At 41.9% G+C, this 25,065-nt stretch overlaps 2 protein-coding genes across 2 annotated transcripts in view; one reads left to right on the top strand and one right to left on the bottom strand.

Moving 5' to 3' along the window:
* Positions 1–1,713: 1,713 nt before the first annotated feature.
* On the bottom strand, positions 1,714–20,670 carry CISD1 (CDGSH iron sulfur domain 1). The gene is made up of 3 exons (XM_062214343.1): positions 20,510–20,670; positions 12,690–12,895; positions 1,714–2,419 (listed from the first exon to the last, which is right to left on the bottom strand). The coding sequence occupies exons 1-3, from the start codon at positions 20,538–20,540 to the stop codon at positions 2,330–2,332; spliced, it is 327 nt and encodes a 108-aa protein (XP_062070327.1). The 5' UTR covers positions 20,541–20,670; the 3' UTR covers positions 1,714–2,329.
* Positions 20,671–21,978: 1,308 nt separating this feature from the next.
* Positions 21,979–25,065, top strand: part of IPMK (inositol polyphosphate multikinase) — a 72,052-nt gene continuing 68,965 nt past the window's right edge. Inside the window, exon 1 of the mRNA XM_062214651.1 lies at positions 21,979–22,408. Coding sequence (XP_062070635.1) covers positions 22,219–22,408 — 190 coding nt within the window. The 5' untranslated portion in view covers positions 21,979–22,218. The remainder of the gene's footprint in view (positions 22,409–25,065) is intronic.

Genomic DNA, 25,065 nt, shown 5'->3' with positions numbered 1-25,065 from the left:
ATGGAAAAAATTTATCCTAGGGCTGGCACCGTGGCTCATTTGGTTAATCCTCCACCTGCGGTGCCGGCATCCCATATGGGTGCTGGGTTCTAGCCCCGGTTGCTCCTCTTCCAGTCCAGCTCTCTGCTGTGGCCCAGGAAGGCAGTGGAGGATGGCCCAAGTACTTGGGCCCTGTACCCGCATGGGAGACCAGGAGGAAGCACCTGGCTCCTGGCTTCGGATCAGCACAGTGCCGGCGGTAGTAGCCATTTGAGAAGTGAACCAACAGAAGGAAGACCTTTCTCTCTGTTTCTCTCTCACTGTCTGTAACTCTGTCAAATAAATAAATAAAAATCTTAGAAAAAAACTTATCCTATAAATCTGATAGCATCAGGGTGTGTAGGATTTTAGACTTTGCACCGTGTGTTGTAAAGACACATCTAAGTCAGTCAGGCGGGCTACTTAAACCCAGTCCACATGATTTTAATATCAATCTTAGCCTACTACAGTAGACAAAACTACATTTTAAAAATTGCAGCGATCCAACTAGGAACACGGCTGTCTGATTTCTTTGATTTTCTGACTTCTAAGGTTAAGCGGACTTTCTTAAGTGGAAACTTACAAATGACTATTGAGAATTCAAGTGAACAGAACGAAATGAGAATATTTACCCATTTTACCCATTTTAAATGTTCAGCCGGCCATATTACATATGTATCTTGTTATATTTTTTTCATTCTATAAAATCCAGAATCTAATCTCTTTAAAAATTATACTAAAGTACTTCAGAAAGTTCATTAAAAAATGGAATTAAGGCTGGCGCCGTAGCTCAACAGGCTAATCCTCCACCTAGCGGCGCCGGCACTCCGGGTTCTAGTCCCGGTCAGGGCACTGGATTCTGTCCCAGTTGCCCCTCTTCCAGGCCAGCTCTCTCCTATGGCCCGGGAGTGCAGTGGAGGATGGCCCCAGTGCTTGGGCCCTGCAGCCCACAGGAGACCAGGAGAAGCACCTGGCTCCTGCTTTCGGATCAGCGCGGTGTGCCGGCCGCAGTGCGCCAGCCGCGATGGCCATTGGAGGGTGAACCAATGGCAAAAGGAAGACCTTTCTCTCTGTCTCTCTCTCTCTCACTGTCCACTCTGCCTGTCAAAAAAAAAAAAAAAAAAAAAGGAATTATAAGGTTAGTTCATTTTGGTGCAAATAGTTTGGAAATCCATCCATAGATTTCCCTATGTATTTCCCATGAACTTTTTGAAGACCCTTCAGAAATCAACTATTCCTGTTTTCTTTTATTGCTCCTTACTAGCTTCAACTTTCTTTCTTTCTTTCTTTTTTTTTTTAGAATCAGTAACAAATACAATGCTTCTGGGCTGAGTCCTTGAAGACTATTATATAAACACTGTGTTCTAATCTTTGCCTTCCAAAAAAGATCACATAACTGAAAAGTGTACCTCTCTAAACGCCTCTTTACTCGTGTATGCCATGCACTTGATTACCCATTGGCAGGGGCAGGGTGGGAGAAATTGCCATGCCCTTGATCCAACCTTGTGCGTACTATTTCTGTCATGGATGTGGGCTTCGCCTTGAAGACAGCTGACTCTGTGTGCTCCAACTGCTGGTGCCCTCGGTTCCAGTGCTTGCCATTCCTGGGGCTACAGTTTTGGAACATTATGTTGTAAGACATTCTTCATGACTTCAAATCTATTACCACTTTGATCAATGAAATATCCATCAAGATAAATACCAAGAAGTTACTGCCCTTTTATTATTGAGCTGGACAGTTATAATTAAGCAGAGTAACACTCAATAGTTCATTTTTTGATCGAAAACTTTGAAAACACAGCAGCAGTATCTTCTCAATGTCATTACTACTGACAAGAAGAAAATCAAGGTCATAACAGGTTTTTCCTAGATTGCATTAAGTTTATGTAGCATAATCATACCCTATTTACTTTCTAGCTTAACGAAGTGCTATGAAAAGGTGGTAATTTTTCTTTGAAACTTAGGAGTACAATCTGCATATGCATGATTTGGAGAATAATTTAATACATCAACCTCAAGATAACAACTATAATCTAATATTATTTTAAATTTAAAGAAACGGATCCTTACAAGACCAAAATAACCCACAGGCCATGAAGTTGGTTTTTACATTTTTTTTGTTGTTGTTGTTTAAACAAATGTGCACCACGATGTTTCAACAAGTAAGGCAAATGCCATGAATGTGAAAGCTGCAGTTTGCAATATACCACATCTAGAACCCAAGGGAGGTGAATCAGACAGAAGTGGTAATTACTCTAATTAAACAATCAGGTAAGATGACCAGTTGGTTCACAGTATCTAAACTGTCCATTTAAGTTTCCTTTTTCTTGACGATCAGGGGTCCCACATTGTCTCCAGTCTCTTCATTGTGTTTTGTGTGTGACCCATCACAGAACGGGAACTAGAAGAGAAAAGAGAGAATGTGAAACATCCAGTCTCAAAATCAGTATGATGCTTGGCAGAGTGTGGAGTGATGATTAATTCAGATATACAACAAAATGTAAAGTATATAAACTAAGTAGGAAGAAAAAAAATCAACTTGTAATAGACTATTAATTGAATTTCATTGACATTTGATTATGGATGTTGGAAACTTTCTCCATGGTTTTGTGCTAGTTACATTCCTTTGTAGTGAACAATGTCCACTACCTATTTATTTTGCAAGATTTCAAGTTCATTCATTTAAAAACAATCTGTATGTTATACTATCTTGATTATTTCATAGGAATTTTCCCCCCAAACTTTTCCATTTTGCTTTAATTTTTTTCATATCCTAAATTTCTCCACCTTTATACACCTTTTTTTAACGGCATTCAAGAAGACTTCTTTCTTCTAGGGATGTGATAAACAGAAATTTCCATTCCTTCCCATGATTTCACATTTTGGATATAACTGACATTTTGATGTCTCACGGGAGAAAGGAACAAAACAATTTCTAATTGTTGTTTCCCAGACTGCACCAAGGAAGCTGAATCCTACAAAATACTCTGATTTGCTTTCATTTTGTGTTTGAAAATCATACCAGAGAGCCCTCTTGGATGATAGCATAAATTGCCACTCATTTGCATACTTTTTTTTAAAGATTTATTTGTTGGAAAGTTGGAGTTACATAGAGAGAGAAGGAGAGGCAGAGAGAGAGATCTTCCATCCGCTGGTTCACTCCCCAGTTGGCTGCAACTGCTAGAGCTGTGCTGATTAGAAGCCAGGAGCCAGAAGCTTCTTCCTGGTCTCCCACTTGGGTGCAGGGACCCAAGGACTTGGGCCATCTTCCACTGCTTTCCCAGGCCACTGCAGAGAGCTGGATCTGAAGTGGAGCAGACGGGACTCAAACCAGTGCCCATATGCGATGTCGGCACTGCAGGCAGTGGCTTTACCCACTTCGCCACAGCGCCGGCCCCTGCACACTATTTTGTAGAGCATACTTTGCAAAATGCTCTTGTAAGATCCTGTTGCTTCAGTTTTATTAGAGGGCATTATTTCTCAGCTTGTTTATTTGTATAATTTATCAAAATAAAGTCCACATATTGAAGTGCCTATTTTAGATATAATGTTACCATTTTGATCAGTCTACTACAGGGGGGTAATTGTGCTTAAAAAATAAGTTTCAGCATTTGGTATGGATTGTTTTCCTTCATTATTATTCTTTGTTAAACTTCATTAAGCTTTATTTATTCTTTCAAATAAACTTGACACTTTTTTTCCAAGTCTCATTTCTCTTGTAGTTTTCATACTTAGAACTCAGGCATCTTCTGTTAAGATTTTCATAATTATTATAAATAGGTATATTTCATATCTGAATACTCTTGTTTCAGACAAACACTCCTGGGTTTTCCAAGTATATCCTTCCTATTGCTACATGACAGAAATAAGAATATAACGTTTTAGGTGACTGCTCAGGACTTCACACTTGGAAGGTCCAATTACCAGCAAATTTTTTCTTTCTTTCCTTCTGTATTTATACCTTTTATTTGTATTTCATGAGAAATGATGATGAGAACATCCTTGTGTTTTTGTGTTATTTTTCATGTTCTGAATATATCTACACTGTTTAGTAAATGGTACGCTGTTACCTTGTAGGGGCCTATTTAGAGGAGTAGAGTGGGTTAGACATTTGACACAGAGGTTAAGACACTACTGCAGACTCCTGCATTCCTGGGTGCTTGGGTTCCTGTCCGCCTATCCAGTTTTCTGCTAATGGCATTCTCTGAGCAGGCAGCAGATAAAGGCTCAAGTACTCGGGTCCCTGCCATCCATATGGGAGACTCAGATGGAGCTCCAGGGTCCTGGCTCTGGCCTAACTCAGCCCTGGATGTTGGCAGGCCATTGAGGAAGTGAACCAGCAGGTAGAAAATCTGTATCTTTCTCTCTGCCTTTCCTTAAACCAAATTAAAGAGGGGAAGAAAAGAAAAAAAGCAAAGTAACAAGGGGTTTCTCCTTTAATAGAACAATCAACTTACTACTCCTACTCAAGGGAGTATCATTTTAGGTAACTCAAACTTGACAATAAAGGTATATAATCTTAAACTAGGATATGCAGAAGTTAGATTAAAATAGTATTTGGATGATAGTAAAGACATCCAATTTCAATTTTAGGATCATGTTTCTAGATAAAACTTTTAAAAAATATTTTATTTATTTGAAAGGCAAAGATACAGAGAGAGAAGGAAAGAGAGAGAGAGATCCTCCATCCACTGGCTAGGCCAAAGCCAGGAGCTTTCTCTGGGTTCCCAACATAGGTGGCAGAGGCCTAAGGACTTGGGCCATTCTCCACTGCCTTCCCAGGTGCACCAGTGAGGAGTGGAATTGGAAGTGGAGCAGCTGGGACTTGAACCTTCACCCATATGGGAAGCTGGCACTGCAGGCGGGGGCCTAACCTTCTATGCCACAGTGCCAGCCCCTCTAGATACAATTCTATCTCACAGCAGATGGTAATGTAAAAGTAATGTAGGTAAAGCTCACATTATTTATGTTTCTTAGTCAGTAAAATGTGTATGTAATATATATTAAAAACAAATTCTTCCAGCAAAAACAAGAACACAAGCTTTCCTTTTTTTCTTAGCATGGCTGAGAGACTATAAAAACCGAAGAAAACTGTATCTTATAGTAAAATATAGCATTTCAAAGTGACATGTTTAATAAACAAACATCATTTTACAGTGAGAATAAAAGTTTACACTGTAAAGACTCTCATTTTTTACAAATAACATAAGTAAAACATTTTACTGTAAAGTTTTGTCTATATAGGTTATAAAATATATTTCTGAAAAATGAAATATTTCTAAATAAAAAACCTCAAAGCACTCATTAAAATGGAAACGTTTAATTTCTTTTTTATCTCATGTTGAAAATGTAAGAAACTTTTTTTTTTTTAAATCAAATTATCTTCTTCAATATATAGAATCAAGAACAGGAGAAACATAGAAATATACAAAGAAAATATTATAAAACATTAGAAAGCCATATATAAATGGGAATATATTTTCCTAATAAACTAATTCTACCTAAATACTGTAGTTAGCTTATTTGCTTCATGTTTGAAAAGCAAACAAGAAAAAATTTTCATGCCTTTAAAGTAAATATAATTGTTGCGCTTTAAAAATGTAAACTAAGTATTAAAATAACTTTGCTCCAAAAAATGGGTATCTTTTAATGGTACTTTTTATACCACTTAACCCAAGGAATCACAACCTTAAATCAGAATCATCTTCCAAACTTCATATTATATTTGCTCATTGGTGAAATCTCAATTATAAGATAATGAAAGGACTAAAAACATTTCCCCTCCCCAAACAGGGCCAAAATGAGTGTTTTCAAGGCAGGACTGTAAAGTTTTTTCAAATGAGTAATTTATTTATTTGAAGGGAGAGTGATGGAGATCAATCTTCCATTTGTTAGTTCATTACCTAAATAGTCCCAACAATTGGGGCTGGTAGGCCAAACCCAGGAGTTTGAAACTCCATCTGGGTCTCCCATGTGGATGGCTGGGGCCCAACTACTTGGGTCATCTTCCACTGCCTTCCCAAGAACATTAGCAGGAAGCTGGATCAAAAGCAGAGCAGCCAGGACTGGAACCAACCTGACATGGGATGCCAGCATTGTAGGCAGCAGTTTAAGATTATAAATATACAATCCTCCCGATTATAAATTTCTTAAGAATATCTTATACTAAGGCTGGTATTTTCTGGTATGTCCAGAAAATATTCTGCTTGTTAACTCTAACTTGAAAACTACAAATGCCAATATTTAAAAAAAATTTTTTGGGGGGAGAGTATTAGCATTTGATTTACTCCCAAATGTTCACAAGAGCCAGGACTGGGTCACCCGGAAGTCAAGAGCTGGAATTCAATCCAAGTCTCCTATATGGGTGGCAGGGACCCAATTACTTGAGCCATTATCATGCCTCAAAGACAATGTACTTCCAAGAAACTGGAATCAGTGTCTTAACCATTAGGCTAAATGCCCACCCTGCAACATCTGGAGAAGGGAGGGTGGGGAGAAGAGGCCATAGTGAAGGTTTAGGACAAAAACCACCAGTGATCCTTCTTCTCCCTCTGGAAAACTAGCAACAGGATCAGGGATTTTATCATAAACACAAAATGTGTTTCTTTTTAATGGCTCCACATCTCAAATTTGTTTGTTTTTAGGGTGATTCAAGAAAGAAATTTAAAAACGCTCCTCTGACTTCTTGCTTTCACTTGAAAAAAAAATTTTAAAGAAAATTATTATCTTATTTTTCCAAACTTTGTACTTTTAATAAGACTTTTGATTCTGTGTTCCAAACTGCCCAGGGCCAATTTGGCTCCTTAACTACAAGCTACTCTGAGAAATATACTTTCTCTGGTTGAGAAGGAAACTAAAACAGTAAGATCTTAAATACTACTTTAGAGAACAAAATGAGATTTTATATCACATGTACTTTTAAAAAAATATAAGATAGTAGATATAACATGAAAACATATTGTGTGGGAAACTAAGATTTTTAGAAGACTGTCCTTATGTAGGTGTTGGCCAAGGAACTTAACCAACATTCAAAATATTGTTTCTATGATGTAATGGATTCAGTATACCCTACCTCCAAACTATTAATGGATGAAGGTTTTCTGTTTCATACACCCCCCAAAAGAAAAACAAACCCATCACCACCACCACCAACAAAATCATAACTCAAATCTCAAAGTTGTCAATGAAAAAATGGTTCACCAGCAAAACGTTCCTCTGTTTCTTAGTCTGCAGTCTCTTGCTGTCCTTGGTCAACCCCTCCCTGGCTTCCTAATGATGTAACTCACTCGAGGTGAGGGCTGGGGGAATGAGAAGTCCAGCAAGACTAGGATGCACACTCTTCCCTTTTACATCAAAGTTCTTTAATCTTTTTGACTGGAAACTAAGACTCTTACTTTTTAAAGCTGTTTCACATCTTTGCTTTGTCATTTCCTTCTACTCTCTTACAAGATAACAATGTCTCAAACAATACCTTTCCCTTAAGTCACTTTAATCATTTCCTCTCTATTGGCTCCTTGCATTCTCACTTCAAATAGCAGTAGTCCTTTGTGAAATACTAGGGAAATAGGCCAGTTACCAATCCTGGTAAGAGGAAAGGAGAAAATGTAATCTGCGCACATTACAAAAATATCTGATTCATTTCAGTTGGCAAACCTACTTATAATTTTAGAGACACACAATAGGTCACTAGTGACTAGCTTAAGAATGAATTAAAGGGGCTGGAGCTGTGGCATAGCTGGTAAAGCCACTGCGCATCCCTTATGGGTGCCTGTTCAAGTCCCAGACACTCCACTTCCGATCCAGCTCTCTGCTATGGCCTGGGGAAGCTGTGGAAGATAGCCCAAGTCCTTGGGCCCCTGCACCCATGTGCGAGATACTGAAGAAGCTCCTGGCTGCTGGCTTCAGACTGGCCTAGTTCCAGCTGTTGTGGACATTTGGGGAGTGAACTACCAGATGGAAAATCTCTCTCTCTCTCTCTGCCTCTGCCTTTCAAATAAATAAATCTTTGCCACACACACAAAAAAAATGAATTAGAGGGGCCGGCGCCATGGCGCAGCAGGTTAAAGCCCTGGCCTGCAGCACTAGTATCCCACCAGTTCAAATCCCGGCTACTCCCCTTCCAATTCAGCTCCCTAATGAGTCTGGGAAAGCAGCAGAGGATGGCCCAAGTCCTTGGGCCCTTGCGCTGATGTGGGAGACCCAGAGGAAGCTCCTGGCCCTTGGCTTCGGGTTGGCTTATCTTTGGCTGTTGCAACCATTTGGGGAATGAATCAGTGGATGGAAGGTCTCTTTCTCTATCTCTCTCTGTGATTCTGTCTTTCAAATAAGTAAAATATTTTTTTAAAAAAAGAAAATGAATTAGAGAGGTGGTGTAGTGGGGCAGCAGGTTTTGTGGTGCCCATTTCCCAGACTACTCCATGCCTCAGATCCAGCTTCCTGCTAACGTACCCAAGAGGCAGCAGATGATGGCCCAAGTGTTTAGGCTCCTGCCATGCATGTGGGAGACAGAGATGGAGTTTCTAGTTCCTGACTTTGGGTTTGGCCTAGCACTGGCTGCTGTGAATATTTGGTCAGTGAACCAGAAGATAGAACATACCTCTCCTTCTGTCAATCTCTCTCTCTGCCTTTCAAATAAATAAATAAATAAGTTTTTTTGGAAAAATGAATTAGAACTGAATGACAGTTTATATCACAGCAATATTTTATTGATTGGTAAAAGGTATTTGACACAACTGGTTTCTATGAGGGAAAATTATTGCATATAAACTCAACATAGCCAATTTGTCAAAGATATTGACAAGTCTTCTGTGAATGGCATGTGAGTGAGACTTGGGGTTTGCAGCCTCAGGAATGTGGGGAGTTTCCCAAGGTGTCTGAAGAATAAGAGCACTCATTAACTTTAATAATATGCAAAGTGAACTCAACTGATTTATACAGGAATAAAAGTGTCCAAGATGCAGCGAAAACACAAAACTGGGCAAAGAGGATCACCAAATGGCACAAAAAATAAGCCAACAATAACAAAAACACATTGAAAATAAAATGACTGGTCTGGCATTTCTTCTCTTGGCAATCCCTCATGTAACCATCTGGAAACTAGAAACTGTAAAATGCAAAAGACTAGATTGTGTCCATTTTGTGATTCTTCTGGAAATACTTCGGATCTTAGTTCATGAAAGTCCATATTTACTTTATTGGATCCTTTACCCTCCAGCAAAAAAAAAAGAACAACAACAAAAAAAAAGGGCAAACACTCTTCACTTCAGCTCAAAGCCAAGTTTTAGAGTTTACTCAAGCAGTTACCTTATTTTCCTTTCTATTCACTGTTAAATATACTGAAATTCTAGCATTTCTTAATCCTCTTGGATGTAGCCTTTATACTAATTATTCTTTGAAATGACACCAGTCAATTGCCTAGTTGCTTAAGCCAACAGTCTTACTGTAATAGTCTATTTAGCTGGTTGTCTTTGCATAAGCTGATGTTCAGTACCAAATCTTTGGGAATTCTGTCCTTTGCACTTCAAAGCCACATTTTAGTTTAGTTCTAGTTCATTCCATTGCCTTAATTGGCTCTCGCTCTTTTTCAGAATGTAGAAAATGCTCTAAGATTTTATACTTAGCCCTCAGTTTCTATCTGTATCAAGGATCAGTTGCATTCCTACACTTGACTCATCAGTTTTGTTGATCTCTATCTTTAACCCCGATGCCCCAGCCTTACTCCCACATTTCAGATTGTCATCTGTGTATTTTCCATTCAACTGTTGCCTCAAATTCACTGTGTGAAATTGAAATCCTTATCACTGACCTGGAAAATTAGCCCATCAACCTGAATTCCTTATTTCTGTTTGCAACATCACCCTCTTCTAGAATGCTCTGGACCCTTCAGTGACGTTTCTCCCACCTTCCACACAAAAAGCATTATATCGGGCTAATCCTACCCTCAAAAGATTCATCTATCTGTTTACTTTTCTCCATTTCCAGCTAGCATTTCAAGTATCACAACTTTATATCTGAAATCCCTGAATGGAGCTCCCCCCACATCTGGAGGCACAAACTCTTCCTGTTGAAACTCAAGTCTCTACTCAATTTAGAGTTATTCTGGGGGCAGAGGAGGTATAAGGATGCTTGTGGGGAGTGCAATGGATGCATCATCCATCCTACCTTTGCTCTTACAGGTCCATTCCCTCAGAGTTTGAAAGAGTTCCATGTACTTAGTTTATTCAAATACAATCAATCTTTCCAAGGGCAAGTTAACTTCCAAAGAACATGACTATGCTTTCCTGGAAAATTCTAGACCAGAGTAAGCGCTTCCTTTTATCTGAAATACTTGTGCTACCTCTACTATATGTATCTATGATACCTGATATTTTACTATTTAACTTTTCTCATGCATGTACTTGTATATATAATAGACAGTAAATAAATTATTTAATATTTAAGATCACTGACTAAAGAACTATTACAACTTTGACAATTTCTACATGCATTACTTCCTGTGTTTTAGTGAGCAACAAGAGAATGGAGCCCATTCAGTTTAGGCATACTGTTTTTAAGAACAGACCAAGTATAGTCTATAGAACATTACTGACAGGTTATTTTGCAGCAAAAACAAGGATATTTAGTGACAATACTATGCCAAACAAACAGGGCTTGTCTTCATGTACAATTTGTTGTAATGGGCCTATTATTTTTTGGTTCATATTCTACATATTTATCAAGCAGTTTTTGAACATAATGACATAAGTAAAGCAGTATTTCACTGAATTGTATAATATCAATCATATCAGGAGAAAGGCATCAGTGAAATATAATTTCCTACATCTCATATGTGGCTTCTTTTTTTTTTAAAGGATTTATTTTTTATTAATTTGAAAAGACAGAGTTAGAAAGAGAGAGTGAGAATAGAGAGATCTTCTACCTGCTGGTTTACTAGTCAAATGGCCACAATGGCTGTGACAGGTCAAAGCCAGGAGCTCAAGCACTTGGGCCATCTTTCTCTGCTTTCCTAGGTGCATTAGCAGGGAGCTGGATTGGAAGTGGAGCAGCTGGGTCTCAATGGGAACCCAGATGGGATGCCAGTGACCCAGGTGGTGGCTTAACTTGCTATGCCACAATGCTGGCCTTCTTCCATTATTTGTGATATGGGATTTGTGAAAATGGTGTCCACTGTGGGAAGAGGTCCCCAACATAACATGCTTCACGAATAGATACATCAGGGCCAGTGTTGTGGTGCAACAGGTTAAGTTGCTGTCTTTGATTGCTTCTCTTCTGACCCAGCTCTCCACTGGTGCACCTGGGAAGGCAGCAGAAGACGGTCCAAGCATTTGAACTCCTGCACCCAGGAGACCCAGATAGAGTTACTAGCTCCTAGCTTTGGCCTGGTGCAGACCCAACGATCGCAGCCATTTGGGGACTGAATGACGGATGGAAGATTTCTTTCTGTCTCTCCCCTTCCCATTCTTTCACTCTGCCTTTCAAATAAAATAAACCCTAAAAAAAAAAAAAAAAAAAAAAAGAGAAATCAATGTATCATTTTTATTGGTTTGTTTGGGAGGATTCTTCTAGTGTCTGTGTAAAACACATTTTGGGGCTGGCACTGTGGTGCAGCGGATTAACACCCTGGCCTGAGGCGCCGGCATCCCATATGGGCGCCGGTTCAAGACCCGGCTGCTCCACTTCCCATCCACCTCTCTGCTGTGGCCTGTGAAAGCAGCAGAAGATGGTCTAAGTCCTTGGGCTCCTGCACCCGTGTGGGAGACATGGAAGAAGCTCCTGGCTTCGGATCGGTGCAGCTCTAGCCGTTGTGGCCAACCATCGGATGGAAGACCTCTCTTTCTCTCTGCCTCTCCTCTCTCTGTGTAAGTCTGACTCTCAAATAAATAAATAAAGAAATAAAACCACATTTTATTTGAATGCTAATATGGTAGTATGTACAGTGTTTATGCCAAATTTCTCACAATTCACCAGAAATCTTGAAGTCATTCAGTGTACAAATCTTTTCAAAATGACCTTGGGAGAGGATTTTACCCTCTATTGATCACTAGCTGCCATCTTGTTTAAAACCTATAGATATCAAATATTATACTTCCACAAGGAACTTAATAAAATGAAATTTTCTTAAAAGAAATACAGTATTTAAGAATGCTCTGTTGTTAGACATTTAACTACAGGAGCTGCAGCTGAAAGGTTTAAGATATTTACCATATAAGAAATTCTCAAGGGCGATTTTTAAAAACTTTCTTTTGAAAATTTCAAAAACTTGTCTTAGTATCCAAAGCCTGAAAGCTCACAAAAAAGAACTGACTTTTGTTTCCCTTTGTGTTTAGGCTATGCATTTTTTCCCCTGGGTAATAGAAGCTAAGATCTACTATGGTGGAGGAAATCCCAAGAGTAAATTAAAGGGGATTTTCTCTCATTTGGCCAAGAATATGGCTAAACACACTTGAACTAGAAGAGGGTAGGTAACACAGTTTTATTGCAGAGTGGTTATATATTTTAGTAAACACATCCCTTGAAAGTGGATAAAAAACAGAAGAATAGAATCCATGAAGAAAGAAGGCAAGGACAAAAAAGAGAGATGTCTATTTCTAAAGTATCTGGTGACAAGCTTTATAGTTTAAAAAGAACGTGACATTGAAATGACACTTGTAAGAAGGACTGGCTTTCCTCACCTTTTTGGACCTCCAGCATCGGCAGTACACGGCTTTATCTCCCAAATCTTCCATGTCAAAAGCATGTACTACCTTGGGGTTGTCCTTCTGGATGTGAAGGTTTACCATGGCTTTGCTGCGATGATCTTTAACATAAAATCTTTTGTAAGCGAGATAACCAAGTACAGCTGTCCCAGCAGCAAAGGTAACTGCTGCTATCCATTCAACTAGAGGGAGGGAAAGCAGGAATAATGATCAAAACCAAAATATACACAGATGAACTAATATGAATGATCATAAAACCTAATTTTTCAGTATTAAGCAACCCAACTCTCACAGAATTTTCAAAATGTCTAGAACCACTGTGTAATATCCATTGTTAAAAGCTTCCCCAGCCCTCACTGAGGGACTGTATGTATTCTATCCAGTGATGGCAGCAAAACAAGATAGAAGAGGAAAACTTAAAAAAAAAACAAAAACAAGAACAAAAAATATTTGACTGATAGAGAAGGAAAAACAAGGCCTAGACTTTGAAAAAGTGTTGATAAATAGATTTCAAATTCTGTATGTAACTTCAGGTAGCTAGTTTTTTAAAAATATGAAACATAGGATCCAGAGTTGTTGTGCTTTAAGTTAAGCCTCTACTTGCAATGCCAGGGTCCCTTATCAGAGCACTAGCTTGAGTCTTGGCTGCTCTGCTTCCCATCCAGCTCCCTGCTAATGTGCCTGGGAAAGTATCAGAAGGTGGCCCAAGTACTTAGGAGTCTGCCACTCACAAGGGAGACCAGCATGGAGTTGCAGGCTAACGGCTTCAGCCTGGCCCAGCCTCAACCATTGGGGCAGCAGATGGAACCAGCAGATGGAAGATGTCTTCCCCTCAACCGTCCATCCCTCTCCCTCTGCCCTTCAAATTTAGTAAATAAATAAATACATCCTTAAAAATATAAAACCTAAGAACTCAGATTACAAATTAAAGACAAATCAAGAGGTGATTATGTTAACAAACATGACCCCCTGGGGTTATTTTTAAAGGAGTTAATTTACCAAAACTAAATTGCAACCACTGCAAAGAGTATAACTACAAACAGAATTTGTATCTGAAGAAACAACAAAAAAGGACAAATAAAACCACCCTTAGAGCAAAACATTTAAAAAGATTCTAGTTTCTAACGCCATTAAAAAATCTTTTTTTGTAAAACATCAAAGCACTTTCTATTAGTACAATAAAAATCAAAATACATTAATCTTATATTTTGTAGAAAACATGCTTTATATATTGTAGTTATAATCTCAGTCAATAAGTTCTAAATTTCTATTCTCCACAAGTGGATGATTATTTGAATCCCCTACAAACCTCTTCTTAAATTTAATAACACTATTCTACTTCTAATAATAATAATAATAATAATAATAAAAATACTTGTTGGACTAACAGGCCATTTATTTTGTGTAGCTTTTCAAGGGATCCTTAGAAACCCAAGTGCTTAACAACTACCCCAGCTCCAGGCAAGGATGGAGAGAAGAAAGCTCTGCATAATCTGGTTAGTCTCAGCCTCAGAGAAGAGTTGTCTATTCTCAGCATGGAGTGGGCTGCAGGAAGAAGTTGAAGAGGGGTCAGAATAAACACACTGGACTGCTTCCCAGCACTTCCTGAGTCAGACCTTCAGTTTTTTTAAAAATAAGTTCCCAGACTATCAAACAAAGGCCTAGACAGATAAGTACAAAAACCCCATGTTCCAATATGGGATAGAAACATATGATGAATTATTAACTTTATGGCTTAGTTGCACTACTGAATCAAATTTCTTATTTCACTAATGTGATCATTACCCAGAACTGAAGCTCAATCTTACAAAACACTAATGGAAAGGAGCAATCATTCTCACATTCAGTTCTTTTTATCTTGGTCCTCTCTTGTGTAGTTTTAATAATTTAGCTTTTATCAAATGTTTCTAATTACCATGTACCCTGGATTCTATTTTCAATTTCAATTACAGTAATATTTTTCTTTACAAGGCACTTCAGGCTGTTTTCCTTCCCAGCACATTTGCATTCCCCCTTGCTATAGTCCCCTAAAATAAACATTAACTAAAATTTTTGTGTTTGAGTGCCGCATGACTGAGAAAGCAAGTTAATTTATTTGACAGTCTCAAACCTTTGGCCTCCTGGAAGGATTTTTTTTTTTTTTAATACACATGTTGCGTAGATTTGTCTTGAATTTTAATATCGCTTCATGGCATTACTTTATGGCAATTCCAAGTAGGGCCGCCACTGTGTTGTGATTTCTAGCTTGATTCAAGATCTCCCTTTCTGATTTATTATTTACTATGGAACTTTCTTAAGACAATATTCCCTACATCAGATGCTATAGCAATCCACTTCTTAGCTAATGGAAAAAAACTTTAAGTAGCTAATGTACCTATAACCAAATGGGCTAAACATTGCTTTGCATAGTATATACTCAGTGTTTGTTGAATACTGTCTTTAGTACAAATTTAAAAGACCAAAATAACACAACTCCCTAAATACAGTTTGATCTTAGTAATACCTTAGTTTTTAGGTGAATTATGAAGTACTCACTAACATATTTGTTTTAATGGTGACTCCGTATTGCTAAAAGTCCTGAGATTCAAGGAACAATTATAATTTGCTAGTATTTTCCTGATATAAAGAGAATTCTACAGGAGTTTCTATCTGAAAATCATAATATGTCAAAAGAATCTCTCCTGCTCATTAAAAAATTCTACTCATAAAAATTTTCTCATATTACCAACTGAATCCATTTGGTAACTTTTTTTTTTTTTTTTTTTTAAATTTAGTTGAAAGGCAGAATGACAGAGAGGGAGAAACAGACAGAGAAAGATATGTTCCATTTGCTAGCTTACTCCCCAAAGGGCTGCAAAGGCCTGGGCTGGGCCAGACCTAAGCCAGAGTATTCGGGTCTCCCTTGTGGGTGGCAGGAGCCAAGCACTTGAGCCATCCTTTGCTGCTTTCCCAGACACACTGGGGAAGAGCTAGATGGGAAGTGGAGCAGCCAGGACTCAAACCAGCACTCAAATGGGATGCCAGTGCTTCAGGCAATGGCTTAACTCACTGTGCCATAACTCCAGGCCCCCACTCAATAACTTAAAAAAATTGTTTACTTCCCCTGGGTTTTTTGACAATGATAGAGGTGACAGAATAACTGGCAGAGAAAAGAGGCAACACCAGTGGCACCACTGGGAGAACCGGAAGCTTCCTGTAGGTATTACCCAAGAGGGGCTTGCCTCACATCAAAATGTGCACTGTTGGGCTACCTTAGCAAGGGTCATTTATCGTCCTCTGTAAATGTCATAGTACCTTACGTGTGCTAGAAAAAATGGCTTCGTATTTGTTCTAAATGAATGTTTTTAGACTCACAGAGAAAAGAAAAGAATCTCCATTTATTTTTTGTCCTTTCCCCCGAATCCTAATTCTCTAATCTCATTAGGGACAAATTTAAGAGTTCACAGAAGTAAAGAAAACAAAAGTTGCTATTTTATCATTGCTGCAGCCCAAATTAGTCTTTTCTGACAAAAAAGTTGCAGATACCACTGCTAACTATATAGGGAAAAGAAGCAAATGGAAACCATACCAACTAAGGCAGGCAAAAACAACTGACAGAATCAAAAGTCAATAATTAGAATAGACAAAGAACCGAAAACCTGGAAAAGTAAAGAAACACAAGTAATAAAACTCAAGGAGCTTTAAGTCCTTAGTAGGGAGAAATGCCTATTAGGAGCAGTCACAACTGCGTTAACAATGGGACTTTAGGAAGAGCCAAGTCTTGAAGATAATTTCAGTTGGCACCTTTCAGACAATGGCTTAGAACTCAGGTCTAGAAGAGTCTTGAGCATGATTTTTAGCTCTTCTGGTTTATCCTCACTTTCCTCTCCCACAGACATTTCTCAAGGTATAGAGATTGCTACAGTTAGATCAATCCCTACCTTACCCAACATCATTTAACAATGCTTTCTATCTAAACAAATACCAGTAAAGAACAGTAATACAGATAAAGGTAACAATTCAAAGTCAGTCTCCTTTTCTTACTCTTTCCTAGGTCTATTAAACTCTTAAAATTATTCAGAGCATGGATTTGCTCCTAAGCCCCACATCTTTTCTTTATGGCCCATTCCCTAATTTTCTTTACTGTGAGGATTATTTTGCTCTAATTTAGATAGAAACCGTACCTCGATTCTTTTCTTTTGGCTCCTTGTCTGTCCCAAACTGCTCACCACTGCCCACTGTCAACTGTCATAGAATCAGAATGTTCCTGGCAGGCGCCGTGGCTTAACAGGCTAATCCTCCGCCTTGCGGCGCCGGCACACTGGGTTCTAGTCCCGGTTGGGGCGCCGGATTCTATCCCGGTTGCCCCTCTTCCAGGCCAGCTCTCTGCTATGGCCCAGGAAGGCAGTGGAGGATGGCCCAAGTCCTTGGGCCCTGCACCCTCATGGGAGACCAGGAGAAGCACCTGGCTCCTGGCTTCGGATCAGCGAGATGCGCCGTCTGCAGCGGCCATTGGAGGGTGAACCAATGGCAAAAAGGAAGACCTTTCTCTCTCTCACTATCCACTCTGTCAAAAAAAAAAAAAAAAAAAAAAAAAAGAGCCTCTTCTATCGGGAGAGGGGGAGGGGAGCTCTGTTTAAACCCTTCCCTGGGCCAGTGCTGAGGCTCACTTGGTTAACACTGCGCCTGCAGCGCCGGCATCCCATATGGGCGCCGGGTTCTAGTCCCGGTTGCTCCTCTTCCAGTCCAGCTCTCTGCTGTGGCCCAGGTGTGGAGGAGGGCCCAGGTGCTTGGGCCCCTGCACCCACATGGGAGACCAGGAGAAGGCACTTGGCTCCTGGCTTTGGATCAGTGCAGTGCCGGCGGTAGCGGCCATTTGAGGGGTGAACCAACGGAGGGAAGACCTTTCTGTCTCTCTCTCACTGTCTAACTCTGTCAAAACAAACAAACAAACAAAACCTTCCCTTAGATCTGGCAGACTGTAAGCTGGGCTTGGCAATCTTTTCATGTCGTTGTTGCTACCATACATTGCTAGGTTGTGTCTGGCATACACGCAGCATTCAAGAGTTCAAAGAAATAATTGATTCATTTGAATTTGCAGTTCCATCTGTCCAACTACCGCTGCAATGCTTTTACACAAAATGACCTATCTTTGTCGCCTTCTTAATTTACTGTTTCAAAGTATGGAATTTACTTCCTAAGAATGGAAAAAAACTTTATTATATGCAACATCTGGGTTACACATAGGGAACACTGCAATGAATCCCCATTTAACTCTCTCAGTTCCAATAAGTATCACCTAATGGCCAATCTTGTTTAATCTCTGCTTCCAAATCCCACCCTCCCATCATTTATTTATTGTTCATAACCTATAGGAGCTCTTTTTTTGGAAATACGATCTGCATATTCCTTCTTAGGCAAAAAATGAACCCTTTACAAGTGTGGCTAGGCCCTGCTAAGATAGCTGCAGGTGGGACTCAAAATTCAATAAATCTATAAAAGGCTAATTTTCAAGCTGGTTAGCCTGTATGGCCCACGAATGATGTTATAAATATCCAAATGGCCCTCAGCCTTGCTTTGAACAGCTAACAGTTACTTTAAATAACTAAATGAATTTGTGGATACCAAGACAGCGTTTTCCTATGTTGAGATGAAATGAATTGGAAAATTAAGAATTCATTTCAATAAAATACACAAAGTTAGAAAAGTCAGAGAGTAAGAATTTCCGAGATGCAGTTTTGGCTCCTGTATTAGAAAAATCAGGGTATGGGATGGGTAACAAAGCACAAGGTGGACAGCTAAGTCTCCATTTTGGAACTTGAGGGTAAAGCAAAGCATGAAAAAAGTGACTTGAAAGGAAGACAGGTTAACGAAGTCCTTTAAAAGTATATGGTTTAGTTAGTTTTTTTTTTTTTTTGAAAGGAGATGGCAAATTATGAGTGACTTTCGGCTGAAGACCATTACTTTTTATTTATAACTCACTCACTGTTTTCTGAATATAAACAAGAATCTACGCACATATTTGTACTTCTAACTTTTTATTTGACATATATGGATATAGTGATTACCACTGTTTTGTACCATTCTAAGTTCTTTATAATGATGAATTAATTTAGTTAAGATATGATCACCCTCCCCCTAATTAGAAGATCTAAATTGATGTTCGACCCATAGGAATTTTTAAAAACAACCAGCAGCATCAAACTTTTATGAGACCTAAGCATTAACAGATTCCCAAGACATTCTCTGTCTCCGCCTTCCCTAGTATTTGACTAGATATGTGTGGGTAGAAGACATTTACAGGGGTTTGGGGCTACCCATAGAGGCCTCAGAACCTTTATGCTTTTTAGTGAAATAAACAACAAGCTCATAATCTGCTTCATCAATTTCCTATTCCTTGGAGTGGCACACTAATGGGAAAATCACCTCTGAATTCCCTTATGGTTACACTTAAAAAACAAGAAACTCATCTTGATTACAACAAAGATATGTCTCTAGACAGTGATGTGAAGTTCTACTTCACATTTCAATAGTATGCTACCTAAACAGAATTTTGTGCCTACTTATACGACATGACCCCACATTTTAAACAAAAACAGACTTTGGAGTCTTTCAGCCCATCCCACACATGAGCAAACCGTTTTCTTATAAAAATATCAGTGGTGCAAGTCACAAAATCACACACATAAATCACTCCCTATTTGAAATGTACCAAGGCATAACTCTATGTAAAAGTCTTAAGATGAATTTACTTTGAAGTAATTTTTGCAAAGAATTACCTGTTTATCATTAGCAACTTATAAATGTCATGGATTATCACCCTCACACTGCCAGGTAAATTTTGTCAACGGAAGTGGAACTCTCTCATTTATGGAATCTACCTCTGTACTAACAAATTAGGGCTCAAGTTAGTAGGGAGGTTTTTACAGATCCTGGTATGACAGACGTTCAGTATTGACTGAATGAATCAGTGAGTTAATTTTAACCTGTAGATAACCTCTTTACCTACACTCAACTAGACTTACAGGTAACCAACCCCGGGGAGTGGCATTTTATGAGTGGGCAGAGAGATTACACCTATCACGTAGCTAGGAGACAGTAATATTTTAACAATTACAGCATCACCAAGGATTGTTATAAAGTGAAACTCCACACTCAACAAATTCTATATGTTCTTTTAGCTGTAAGTGGTTCTTCTGCGAAGTACTGCTTCCAAAAGCTATCCAAGGAAGGCTGAAAAAACTGAGGGCGCAACGAACCCGGTTTTCAGTGCTCTCTCATGGACTACCGCCACGGAGCGCCGCATGCCAGCGGCATAATAAAAAACAGGGAAAACTGGGGACCTCGGATTGGGTTTCTTCCCTTTAAAAAAAAAAAAATCTGCAAAACTAATATGTGATTAGTCATGCACCGCTTCAGGATTGCAGGAACCGACTTTCTCGTTACATGTTGATAGAAACGTGAGAAGGGAGAACACTTTCCCCCAACAGGCCCTGCGATCGAAGGATAGAGAAGCGAGCCAGGGGACATCAGGAAAAGCCAGCAGCGGGGTTATTAGGTTTTGGGATTTGGATAGTTAGCAGGAAAAGCAGATGGCTGCACGGTCCCACGCCACTTAGGCACGGTGACACCATCATCCCGTAACCCGACCTCGCCCCCTCAGAGCCCGCGGCCCGGCAAAGCGCTTGTCCTTCGGCACCTCAAGGTTACTGGACACGCGGGTGCGCAGGGCAGCGCAAACCACACAGAGGAGCTGCGGGCGCTGCAAGTGCTGCGCGCAAGGCGCCAACCTCACCCTCTCCCAGGCCCCACCTCACCTCGTATGCTGGAATTGGAAGTCAGACTCATGGCGCCGTCAGCTCGCAAGGCGTGCGCACAGGCCACCCAGCACGAACCCGCTAGCGTCCACAGCCGAGCTAAGGCAATTAGGCGTCCTAAGGGCACGGACACCGGGAGGCTAGCGCGCAGGCGCCGAGGCGGGCCGTCAGCACGTGTGAGCGAGCCAGAGAGCCACCCGCATGCGCAGAGCTGAGCCCGGGGCCTTGAGGAAGTCGAGTCCGGATTTTGACAGCCGCAGGAGGGGAGGAGGAAGGGACTGAACGAGGCAGCGACTGAGTTTGCGCAACGCTGAGGGGCGGGGCCCTGGAGTCCAGAGGCAGAGTTTTGGGAATGAGGAGTCCAGGCCAGATTTTCCGTCTCCTCCAGGTGTGTAGGGCGGCGGAGGACAGGTGTTAGTGAGGCACTTGCCCACCACCTACACCAGGTATCTAAGACTTTTACCCCGAATTTCCTCTTGCTCAATTCTTGTTTTTGTTTTAGCTGCAAGGCCAGGTCCAGTTTTCACGCCAGATGCCTGTGGCAGACACAGGGGGGTCGGGGACAGAGTCCCATTCCAGAATCTTCCGTAGCTGCGGGTGTGCATTTATCCTTCTCTTCTGCCTGTGACCGAGTTGAGTCCCATACTTAGGACCTGCCCTAGCTGAAGGTCGCGGGGCAGAGAAAAAGGAAAACCTGCTCATTTCTTCAAACAACGTTTCCGCTTCCAAAGAATTAGGACAACATCTTCTGCACCCCGAACACGTCTCGGCTCCACAATTTCTTGATGAGACCAGTTTATAAGCACTAATTGAGGAAGGGGCTAGGATGAATCTGTAGAGTATTTTGAAGGTGCGTCTTTGAACACGCGACCTGTTTTTAACTTCTGCTGGTTCTGTGGGGGGTGGGGTTTGAGGGAGCTGCTCGCAGGCTCAGGGTGGCCTCCCACGCCACCCTCGGCACTGCCACTGCCTCCCAGGCCTCCTAAACACCTGGCTGCCCCTCACTCCTGGAAGCCCCTGGCAGCTCTGAGCCCACCCCTGGGGTGCGCTGGAACCCGCCTGCAATGAATGAGGGCACAGCAGCGGAGCCGCATCCTGACGCCAGCCCCGCGCCGGGGGTGAGAAGGCCCGCCGGCCGCTCGCCTCAGCCCGGTGGCCCGGAGGCCGCCCCGCCCGGCCGCGCGCCCGGCCCGCCGCGGGGGTCCCGTCGGGCGGCCTCTGGGCATGCTCAGTAGCGGCCGCGGCCGCGGGTCGCGCAGTCGGAAGCTCGCGGCGGCGGCGGCGGCAGTGCGGGCGGCGCTGACGCGCGCGCGGCAGCTGAGGGGACTGGAGGACGGCGGGAGGGGGCGGGGGCGCGGGAGGTGGGGCCGCCGTCGCCGTCAGGGCCCCAGGGAGCGCGGGGCGCCGCTGCCGCCGCTGCTCTGCTCGGTTCCGTCTCCTGGGCAGCGCCGGCGCTGGTGGCCGCGGCGGCTGAAGAGTGGGAGCCGGGAAGCGCGCTCCGCCGAGAGTTGGGCAGGGGAGCGCCGGCGCCTTCGCGGCGTCATGGGCCCCCTCCCTGGGCCTCAGCGGGCACCAGCCGCGGGAACCCCCGGGCCTCCCGGCGGCCGAGCCTGAGCGACCCCCGGGTTCTCCGGCGCCCCCTCCCTCCGTCCTATTTTTTTTTTTTTTTCCTCCTGCTCTCGCCGCCGTTGCCGTTTGTGCTCTCCGTTATGGCAACGGAACCGCCATCCCCTCTCCGGCTCGAGGCGCCCGGCCCCCCAGAAATGCGGACCCCAGCGGCCAGCGAGGCCGCCCCCGAGGGCACCCAGCCGCCGGCGGGCGGGAGGCTCCGCTTCCTCAACGGCTGCGTGCCGCTCTCGCATCAGGTGGCCGGGCACATGTACGGGAAGGACAAAGTGGGTAAGTGGGGGTGGCGCGCCCCTTCCGCCCCCGCACGCCCCCTGGCCGGCGGAGCAGTCGGGCTCTCTCTGGCCGGGCTGGACGTCTCCCCTGGTCTGCCCGCCGCGCCCTGGCCCTTCCGCTCTGCCCCGGAGCCTTGTCACCCTCCCAGTGGGGCGATTTCCAGCGTGTGGGGCGATGGGCTTACAGGGGGGTGGCAGGGAGAGGCGGCCTGGTCTCCCCGGGGAGGGTGGGTGTTGATTGGAGACAACGTTGTTAGTAAAAATAAGGAACTTGGTTTTTACTGGACGGGAAAGGAAATTCTCCCGTGAGCACAAGGTCTGTTTATTATAGGCGAGGAGCTATTGCAAAAGAAAAGGAATGAAATGCAGATGATGCTAATCTACTGTTTCTCTGTTGGGTACAGCTGCATAGCTGGAGGGGAAGAAAAAAAAAAAACAGCTTTGCCTTTTCTTTCTTTCTTTCTTTCTTTCTTTCTTTTTTTTTTTTTCCTTTTCGTGAAGAGAGGGGAAAAGCTTGTCTTGGCTTATCCGGGATCTCTCCCTGCCCATTGAGGAGGTTTTTCTTGGTGTCTCCTTGATTTCCCTGGGAGGCGTGGTTTCAGTAGTGCAAAAACTCGAATTCTGGTACGAAATACACCCTGCTGTTGTACTGGAATGGTCCACCGCTAGAACATTCACTTATTCACTTATTCTTGTTCATCTTTGTAAGACTTGTTCATAGCCTCTGCAGTCCATTTTGTGAGTTCCTAACTTAAAGCACAGCACAAGACCTGTCTCAGATGAGGAACTGTAATTCGCCTAACTGGTTCCCTGGCTATTAATGACCTGGGGGGAAATCCCATAGATGAGTGTATGACTTTTGAGGATCTTTGACCGGCAGCAGCCATTGGAGAACATTTAGCTTATGCTGGTAAAATGATTCATGTTTAGTTGATAAGATAAAACTGACGTTTTCTGATGAGGTAACTAAGGCTCAGCCTGAGTAAGTGACAAACCTGAAGTCACACGGGTGCTGTGTATCAGAATCATGAAACCAAGGAATTGTCTTGTGTGGAGCTTGCAGAAACCATTCCGACCAGGCCTTTTGAGAATGAATGAGTACTAGTTGGGATCTATGTTACTTGGCAACAAGAAACAGTTTACATTATTTTCACCTTTTTTTTCTTGATGGAAATTGTGCATTAATGGTGCTGTCATTGCCATCTACATTGTCTGTATACATCCTATCTGCCTTCTGTGTTGTGAGTTCTTTGAGGTTAAAGACCAAACCTATTGATCCTTATAGTCATGTGTAGAGACTGGAACTCATTTACACTGGGGAAATACTGGAAGAGTGAAAGTGGACAGTTCTGTTGATACACGGATGGAAGGAAACGAATTTCTCAAGGTGCTTAGCATCAAGTTTCCTCCTGTGTGTCATGCCTGGGAATGGAAGCTTGAGAGTTCATCTTTTTCAATAAGACTGTCTGATGATCTCTGTACTACAGTTTGTGAATTCTTAACTCAGAATCTCACAGTTCTCAGATCTTGTTCTCATAGAGGAATGCTGATTGACTTATTAGTAGGGGAGGGCAGGTGCACAGAGGTTAAGGTGCCAATTGGTATACTGGCATCCTATGTCAGAATGCCTGGATTAGAGTCCTGGCTTCTTGCTAATGCTCATCATGAAGTCAACAGGTGATGGCTCAAGTGATTGGGTGTTGGCTGCCCATGTGGGAGACTGGGATTGAATTCCCAGCTCCTGGCCAGCCCTGGCCTTCAGCAGGCATTTGGAAGTAAACCAATGAAAGAGAAATCTTCCTGTCTCTCTGCCTTTCAAATAAATAAAAATAAATAACTATTAAAAGTAAAATGAATAAATTGTGATGAGCATGGTCCCAGTAATATTCAACAGGCCTGATAAAAAATGACTCTTTCCATAAGGGTCACTAGAGATTGATTTATGTGCAAAGGAGAATAGATTTTTTTAAAAAAATTCCAAGGTAAACAAATCTCTGTGATGATTGTTGCTTAAGAATGTAACCACTGCTGGGGCGGGTGTTTAACCTGGCAGTCAGGTCTGGTATGTGAGTGCCAGAGTTTAATACCCAGCTCAGTCTCTTGACTTTAGCTTCCTGATAGTGCATCCTGGGAGGGACTGGCAATTGCTCAAGTAATTGGGTTCCTGCCACCCATGTGGGAGACCTGGATTGTGTTCCTGGCTCAGGGCTTTAGTCCCCACCCAACCGTGACCTTCACAGGCATTTTGGAAGTGTGTGAATGGCAGCTTTTGCTCTCTCTGTCTCTGTCTTTTGTATCTCAAATAAATTTTATTATGTACTTTCCTCTGCTTTTCAATAATAGTAGTTATCTCTAATTAAAAATGTACCATAAATGTGAACTAAAACTACATTGCAGACAGTGGCTGAAATAGTTACTTTGTTATCCAAATTGCCTAATGAAAGTAATAGTTTAGATTCTAGAGAAGAAATTTGTAGAGCTCAATTTTATTTATTACATTCAATTTAAAATAAACTTCCTGCAATTTTGAATGCATCTTTTGACCATATACTCTTTGTATCACCAGAGTACCACATCTTGAACATAGTGTGCTCCCAATGTAATATGTATTTGTCAAATTTAACTCTCATCCAATCCTATATATATTGTTAGTAC

Source organism: Lepus europaeus, chromosome 17 (genome assembly GCF_033115175.1).
Source record: "Lepus europaeus isolate LE1 chromosome 17, mLepTim1.pri, whole genome shotgun sequence".
NCBI lineage: Eukaryota > Metazoa > Chordata > Mammalia > Lagomorpha > Leporidae > Lepus > Lepus europaeus.
The sequence above is the reverse complement of the archived record's forward strand: the minus strand, read 5'-3'. Positions and strand labels throughout refer to the sequence as shown.

Bases quoted from the DNA above. Each gene is read 5' to 3' on its own strand.
- CISD1 (XM_062214343.1), bottom strand. From the start codon at position 20,540: ATGAGTCTGACTTCCAATTCCAGCATACGAG. The intron at 12,896-20,509 runs GTGAGGTGGGGC...CCCTCCCTCTAG, and splicing joins TTCCAATTCCAGCATACGAG to TTGAATGGATAGCAGCAGTT. The intron at 2,420-12,689 runs GTGAGGAAAGCC...TTTCTCTTCTAG, and splicing joins GATGCTGGAGGTCCAAAAAG to TTCCCGTTCTGTGATGGGTC.